The 8,073-nt window shown below is 41.9% G+C and overlaps 1 protein-coding gene across 1 annotated transcript; it reads left to right on the forward strand.

Moving 5' to 3' along the window:
- The first annotated feature begins 202 nt into the window (after positions 1 to 202).
- On the forward strand, positions 203 to 2,539 carry CMTR2 (cap methyltransferase 2). Its single transcript, XM_009811971.2, has one exon. The coding sequence runs from the start codon at positions 209 to 211 to the stop codon at positions 2,501 to 2,503; it is 2,295 nt and encodes a 764-aa protein (XP_009810273.2). The 5' UTR covers positions 203 to 208; the 3' UTR covers positions 2,504 to 2,539.
- The last annotated feature ends 5,534 nt before the right edge of the window (positions 2,540 to 8,073 follow it).

Consider the following 8,073-nt stretch of genomic DNA (forward strand, 5'->3'; position numbering starts at 1 on the left):
GATAGCCTTATTCAGGATAGCCCTTATCTATTTTCCTCGTTGATATGTGATTCTGTGAAGCATTTCTCTCTCTCATTCTAGAATACAGAGCTTAAGCAGGAGAGATTTTTACCAAAAAACCCAGTTTTGCTCATTTTTATATATGTATGATTGGAGTGACATTGTTTCTTCTCCCCTGCTGTCCTCCAGGTTGTGAATCAATCCAAGAATGAATAAATGTAAGAAGCCTTATGTTGACCAGACTACAAACCTTGGAAAGTTCAGTCCTGAAATTCTTTCTGAAATTGAGAAGCTCTTTGCAAAGAAATTTACTTACACTAAGCCAGTGAATAATGAATGGCAGCTACCAGATCCCAGTGATGCTTTTACATGCGATCACAAGGAATTCAACTCACTCCTGGCTCTGAAGGACTCGATGAATGAAGTGAAGAATCAACTGAGTGATAAGAACCTGGATGAATGGCATCAGCACACCTCGTTTACTAATAAAGCGGGGAAAATAATTCCTCACGTGAAGAAATCTGTGAATGCTGAGCTGTGCACCCAGGCCTGGTGCAAGTTTCATGAGATCCTGTGCAGTTTTCCTCTTCTCCCTGAAGAAGCTCTTCAGGATGGAGAACTGAATTCTGTCCACCTCTGTGAAGCACCTGGAGCTTTTATAGCCAGCCTCAATCACTACTTGAAATCCCACCATGTCCCTTGCGACTGGAATTGGGTAGCTAATACTCTAAACCCGTATCACGAAGCGAATGACACCCTTACGATGATCATGGATGACCGTCTTATAGCAAATACCTTGCCTTGGTGGTACTTTGGCCCAGATAACACCGGTGATGTGATGACACTGAAACATCTAACAGGACTTCAGAACTTTGTAAGTAATATGAACACCGTTCACTTGGTAACTGCTGATGGCAGTTTTGATTGCCAGGGAAATCCAGGTGAACAGGAGGCTCTTGTCTCACCCCTTCATTACTGTGAAACAGTCACTGCTTTAATGATCCTGGGCACTGGGGGATCCTTTGTTTTGAAGATGTTCACGCTGTTTGAACACTGTTCTACCAATCTGCTCTTTCTGCTAAACTGCTCTTTTGAGGAGGTCCATGTCTTTAAGCCAGCCACTAGCAAAGCTGGAAACTCAGAGGCCTATGTGATTTGTCTTCGTTACGTGGGCAGAGAAAGCATTCATCTGCTGCTTTCGAAGATGATGCAGAACTTTGGAACAGAAATGGTCAACAAAGCACTTTTCCCCCAGCATATGCTACCAGAATCTTTTCTTAAAGTACATGAAGAGTGTTGCATGTTCTTCCACAAGTACCAGGTAGAGACTATCTCCGAGAACATCCATCTCTTTGAGCGCATGGAAGAAGCAGAGCAGATGAAACTGAACAAGTTAAGAGACTGTGCAGTAGAGTTCTTCATGCAAAGACTTAATATAAAACCCATTGCCAGAAATAACTGGCTTGTCAAGAAATCTCAGACTGGTTGCAGCATGAATGCAAAATGGTTTGGGCAAAGAAACAAGTATTTCAGTACGTACAATGAAAGGAAGATGCTGGAAGCCCTTACGTGGAATGATAAAGTGGCAAAGGGCTATTTTAATCACTGGGCCGAAGAACATAGTTTAAATAATGCTGGTAAAATGTGCATTTTGGAAGGATCATCTTCTAACCTTGAGTCTAGCTTGTGGTACATTTTGGAAGGAAAAAGACTACCCGTGGTAAAATGTTCTCCGTTTTGTGATGGTCAAGTCTTGGAAAATCTTAATGAAGCTATGAAAGAATTGGTGGGGGGGAGATCGAAAAGCAGACCGATGCTGCAGCCTTGTCATTCGTGTGAAGTTCTTCCTGGGGAACTGATACTGGCAGAAGTGTCTGATCTTTCCAGGTGTCATCAGGAAGACCTAAATGAAAAATGTAGTGACCAACTCAAGTGCCTTGTGGTGGACTCTCCATCCTTCTGTGATACTGAAAGCCAACCTGGTATGGAAGTAAAGCTCCTGGACTCGGCTACGCTGCTGACTTGTAGCTTCTCTTTGCTTTATGATGGAGAACCAGAGTACCAGCAGCAGCTTTTGGAGTGCATTCTGCATTCGTTGAATCAGCTTACAATGGGAGATGCATTGATTTTGCCTATTCTCTCTTGTTTTACACGCTTCACAGCTGGCCTGGTCTTCATACTGCATTGCTGTTTCAGATGCATCACGTTTGCTTGTCCGACCTCCTATGAGCCTCTGAGGACTAGTGCTGCTTTGCTGTGCGTTGGCTACCGAGGCCTCCCGAATCCAGTTGTTGACTACCTGCAGCACCTGAAGAAACTAATGAGTTCTTTACTAGACACGGACTCTCCCCAGCAAGTTCTGCAGTTTGTGCCTATGGAGGTTCTCCTCCAGGGCAAGCTGTTGGAGTTCTTATGGGATTTGAACACAGCCATTGCAAAGAGGCAACTCCACTTGATTGTGCAAGCTAAGCAGCAGCAAATGACTAGCGATATTTCACTTTAGAATGATTCTAGAGTTGAGCAAGTTGCTGCTGCTAGACCTTATTTCACAGGCAGGTAGACGGTGTTAAAAACATGGTTAATGTGAAAGTAATGTTACTGTAAAACCTTGATGTGACGTTTACGTGTCGGGAGGATGTTTTGAGCCATTGATCCCACTTGCACCGTCTTGACCTGAGGCTTAATCTCAGGCATGGGGGACTTCGGAGGGCCAGTGATTAAAGTGGAGAAACTGTTTCTCCTCTGTCACAGCTCTCCCTGAGCACATTTCTTTGCATACCACCTTGGTCAGAACTGTGGTCCTCACGATGAGAAGTGGTATGGTGATTTATACCTGTTGCATCAGGCCAGATGATGGGGGACCCTGTTGTGTGACATTAGCCCTCTTCTGCGGAGCAAAATGTGGGAGTTTTGGCACACCTGCATACTTTTCCAGGGTTTGTAGAAGCTGAAATGTGAGGTTTGGGTCAGAACGCTCAGCTGTGTGCAAGCCTGATATGAGACCTGAGGGATGAGTGTCTTGTGAGCAGGCAGCTGCCTCACAAAGGCTGGGTTAAAAAAATGACTGCCTGTAAGCAGTAGCAGAGGTGTCCAGGGCAAGATGCCCTGTGGTTTTAATTTTGTTTATGCGAAGAGCAGCAGGCTGTATGGTGCTTGACAGGTTGTTGTATGGCTTTGTCTCCCCATCAATGAATGGGCTGTTAAATTTTTAAGTGGCTTATGGGTCCTTCTTGAAATAATTTGAGACTCCTGAGTGAAAGAAGAGACTTGCATCTGGCTGTGGCAGCAGCTATTAATGAGGAACTGCAAATGTTTTTCAGGCTGAGAATCTGATTATGCACAGATTGGTGTATCAGGAAATGCGTTGGGTACCACTGGAGGAGCATTAAGCTGAAGACATGTGATAACTTTCTTTGGGAAAGTATGATGAAGATTTCAGTTGGTTCCCCTTACGGATGAAAATGATGAAATTGGTAACTGACTGTTCTTTTAAGGGAGTCAAATTTTATTTTCCCTATTTCTCCTTTGAGAGCTAAATTTTGAGGCCTGACTTGCGTATATTAGCATTTAGTTTTAAGTTTATAGTATATGTGGAAAAACCTGCTCAGAGGGAGGAAGGATGTTTAAAGGATAATCAGCTTTGCTGTTGATATGTGCAAGATCTTGTAGAAAAAGGTCGAAAGAGCAGAGTTAGTAAGAAGGAAAATGTGGTTTCCTGATGAATTACCAGTCACCTTCTGGAAGCACTTCTAATTGTATAATGTGGGAGCTTGAAGGATAGTTGATTACTGTTAAGAGATTAAAAACACTGCTGCAAAACTGTTTTGTCTGGAGGTGCTGCACATTCAATAGGCTTTCTTGCCACGTTGATCGGGGCAGAGCTTAACGCATTTAACAGTCCATTTTTTTTTATTTAAGAACTTGATATGTGAATGAGTTGGTGGCTCAGGTCTGACTAATTCATAACATTTTTTTACAGTTGTGTGTAAATAGAAGCCTAACAAAAGCTTCTGGGATTGGTCATTGTCCATTTGAATTTATTTAAATGAACTTGCTCTTTTTGCTGTGGGCTGAGTCATGCTTCCTCTCTCGGACCGGGAAGGAAGGGAACAGAGGCTACAGACTGGGAGATAAATGCAGTAATAGCTTCTCCTGTAAATAATTTTTTGAACCTGTAAACTCAAGAGTGCAAGCAGGGCCACAGGTGAATTTCACTGAGGAATAACAAAAGAAATACTGAAAATCAAAATAAAGGGGGAGAAATATTGTAGAAGAACGGAGGATGAGACGATATCAGATCATCCGTAAAAGTCATCTGAAACAAAAAGCAGGGCACAGGTGTTGTCCACCAAAGACACCCCTGTGTCTCTGCCACTGTTTCAGAGGTGATTAATGCTTCTGAAACTCCTACGGAGCTGAAGCATTTGAGAAGATGTCTCTTAAAGCAGGGGTAAATGAGAGATTTCAGGTGCATGGGTGTGCTTACACTGTGATGCTCCGCCATGGAGGCATGAGTAACCAGAAGCATCTCGTCTAGTAGGTACTTAAAGAACTTGGGTTTTTTCTTACTAATGTTAATCTAATATTTTTAAATTATTATTTTATAGGTAAAGTAAAATCCTGAGGTGACTGACAGACCGTGAGAGAAAATGCGTTTATTTTTTCAAGCTTTCCTTGGTCTGTTCTGTACATCTGATGAACTATGCAGACTTAACTTGAGATTCCTCCTATCCCATCGTACCCTCTATCATCAGTCTCCCTTGTTTCATTTATTTTTAGGAGAAAACATTTGAGATGGTCACAGAACTTTGCGGGGAGTTAGGACTGCGTACTTCAAGGTACACTAGACTGAGCTGGTGGGGAAACATAGCTCATCTGTTTGGAAGTACCCCCAAAAAAAGTGTGCAAGCTCTCCTGTGCAAAGCCAGGTCTCTAAACTGATGTCCTGTGGATCCTGATGCCTGATTTGCTCTGCAACTTTTTTGTTTCTTGGCAGATGTGGGGACATGACAGGAGAAATGTTTTGACGGCAGCTGCTGCTTCTGTTACAAAGAAAGGATGTGGTTTGGAGAGGTTTTTTTATTGTTGTTGTTTTAGTAGCAGGAGTTTCAAAGTTAGGAATGACACTTGTCCTTTTAATTGTGAGAATCCTGCATTGTCCTAGCTGTCTTTAGACCAAAGATTTCTCTGAGAGAAGTGACACTTAATTTCTGTTGTGACTTTTGGAATATGTAAGAATGCACAGGAAGAATGTATTAACCTTTGTGGAGAGGGTCTGATGACTCCTGCCTTCATCGAGGCTGTCAATTTTTGGCCAATTTGATTTGATTCTGGGTGACACCTGATGAAGTGTCTCAGTATCCTGGCCGCTTTTAAGTTGCTTTTTTACCTGTTTGAAGATGAACTTGAGTATTGGTTTTCATAATAAGGAGCTTCAGGTTTCACACAGGGGAAAGAAGAGGGGGTGGAGAGAATAAGTTGGTTATGATGTGATCGAGATTCATGCAAACTTGAGGTAAATTTAATTTTGCAGCCCTGCTGTTGCAGGTTTCCAATAAAGGACCGATATCTAGGCCCACTAATTAGCTATGAACTACATTATTTTTATGAAACCTTTTGGATCTTTTGTTTTAAGCTAGCATAGCGTTTTGAAATCAGTTGCATGAGGGTTGAATGACTTGGGTACTCCATTAAGTGAAAATGCTGATTTTTTTAAGTTGAGTTTTATTAAAGTTAAGAGACTTGCTACTTTTACTAATTTTGTATTGTATTTAGATTCATTTGGATGTGCACAGATTGTATGTGTTCTTGCCACTGGCTTTCCAATTTAATTTCTACAAAACATAATGAGATTTATAGTATGAAATCTGGTAGTCTATTAAAACGCTACTAATTGCTGGCTATTCATCTTAATTTAAGCTGGATCTATCAAATTACTGGTTGTAAAAGTAGAATGTGTAGCAGAATTGTATTCTATTAGAAAAACAACTTGGGACTTAATGGGAAGGAATTACTATTGCCTAAGTAGAAAGTAGGAGAAGAGAAAAACACACCTTGATTTCTGGCCACTGAGCTGGGTGCTTTAAGATGCAGAATAACACGGAATCCTCGATTCACTGGAAGCAGGGGTTGACCAGTAAGCTGAAGCCTTGGAGCCTCCTGTTACCATCCCTAAAAACTGTCTTTTGACATCCCTTTAATTTACAGTTGATTTAATTCTCAATGGTGAAGTGGGGGAGATCCTGTGTAACTTGCCCTACCATTTTGGGTGGTATAAAATGGTGTTTATCAGTACTTGTCCCCGTTTCTCATTTTTAAACAAGAGCCTTTAAATTTCACCTCGTAGCCTTTGAATATTGGTCTCCTCTTCAGCACTTCAGTGAGTGAAGACTGAGATTAAAATTTCCTTGCCAAAGTCTGCTAATGGTTTTCCCATCTCAGCCGTGCAACTGTTTTCACGAATGCCGTGCTGATATCCTTAGTTCCAGTTCTTTGTGCACTTCAGTCACTTGACAGAAAGATCAAATGGAGCTGTTTATGCCAGAAAGGAGCTCAGCCTGTGCCTGTTCATTGCTTACTCTTTAGGCAATAATTTGGATTGCCATTGAGCCCTCTCTTGTGACTCCTTATGGGTCCAGAGCTGATTTCAAGTCTTAAGAATGAAATTTGCTAAAAGAATTAGCTGGTGGCTGTAGACACTTAGAACAAGCAGAACCTTTAGGAGACATTTAAATGCAGGAAACTTTTCCACCAGCCAGGAGAGGCTAATATGACACGCAGCTGATGGGATTTGCTAGCCTTTCCTTGCTAAAAATTCTTAAAAAAAGGCTTTGAGGCGTAACAACCTGAACAAACAGTTCACCAGTTGCGTGCTGCCTTTCTTGTCCACGTGGGATGTTCATGTTTGCATGTGTGGAAGCCCCCAGGGTTGTACAGCCATGAAGCTTTTGCTTTGTAACTAATCCGTGTGTGCTTTTGTTTTGAAGGATGTATATATTTTTCTAAGTAGATGAAGGGGATGTTGGTTTACATGGCTATTGCATTATTTTCATTTGGTCTGCAAATGAGTGTTAAAAGACCTTTTTTTAAAGGAGGGGAAAATAAATGTTATTTGGAGAAAATAAAGTATTTTATTTTGGGTTTTAAATGTTTCTATTGATGTTTCTTTACCAAACATGGAACAAAACAATGAAGCACAGTAGGGAGGAGTCTGGGGAGGTTTAATATTTCATTTTTTTGAGCCACGATTTCCTCATCTTGCCGTGTGGATCCGTCCTCAATGAGTGAAGGATACAGGGGCGTTGGAGCAGCCTGTTCAGCGGGGGTGGTGTTTGGTTCTCACTTTCTTTAACTGTCTTTACCTTTGCAGTTTGCTGGCTCAAAGAGAGACTTCAGTTGCGCACGTGGCCAGAGCAGTGTGTAGGAGGCCTGCACACAGTTCCCTTGGCCTTGCCACTGAGCCTTACGATCTGTGTGCCCTTGTGTGGTTGCTGTAACCGACTCTAACAGCAAAGACTTTGTCTTAAGGCTCTTCACTTTCTCCTGGCTACGACAGCCACCCTGGTAGGACAAGGCTGTTATACACTGTACTTTTGTCTGCAAAGTCTATTATTAATCCTTATCCAAATGTTTTCATTCTAAGTGCTTGCCTTCACTGAATGGTATTATTAAGAAAAATCTGCGTGCCTTATTCTGCAGGCTTGGCTCTGCTGTACTGACAAGGGTTCCAGCTGATTGGCTTGGCTGTCTGACATATCTTGAGACTGCTTGCTAACTAATTTTGATTTCAATTATTAATGCTAACAGTTTTTTCATTGCCTTCCTGCTTTGGAAGTGAACCCCAGGTTAGGGAGCTGGGGAAAAACCCTTCTGTGTTCTAAAGGTATGAGATGACACAAGAAATACTGTTCTGATACCTTAATTTCCTTACAGCTAGTAGGTATTTGTTGGGGAAGTCTTTAAACTAGAAGCGGTGTTGAATGTATGCTGAAATGCAGGATGGTGTTGTCTCGCTTGATTTTAACGAAGCTCTGGACTGTAAGCATTGGCCGTTAATGTCAAAATGTACTTCAG

The sequence above is a fragment of the Gavia stellata genome, chromosome 15, assembly GCF_030936135.1.
Source record: "Gavia stellata isolate bGavSte3 chromosome 15, bGavSte3.hap2, whole genome shotgun sequence".
NCBI lineage: Eukaryota > Metazoa > Chordata > Aves > Gaviiformes > Gaviidae > Gavia > Gavia stellata.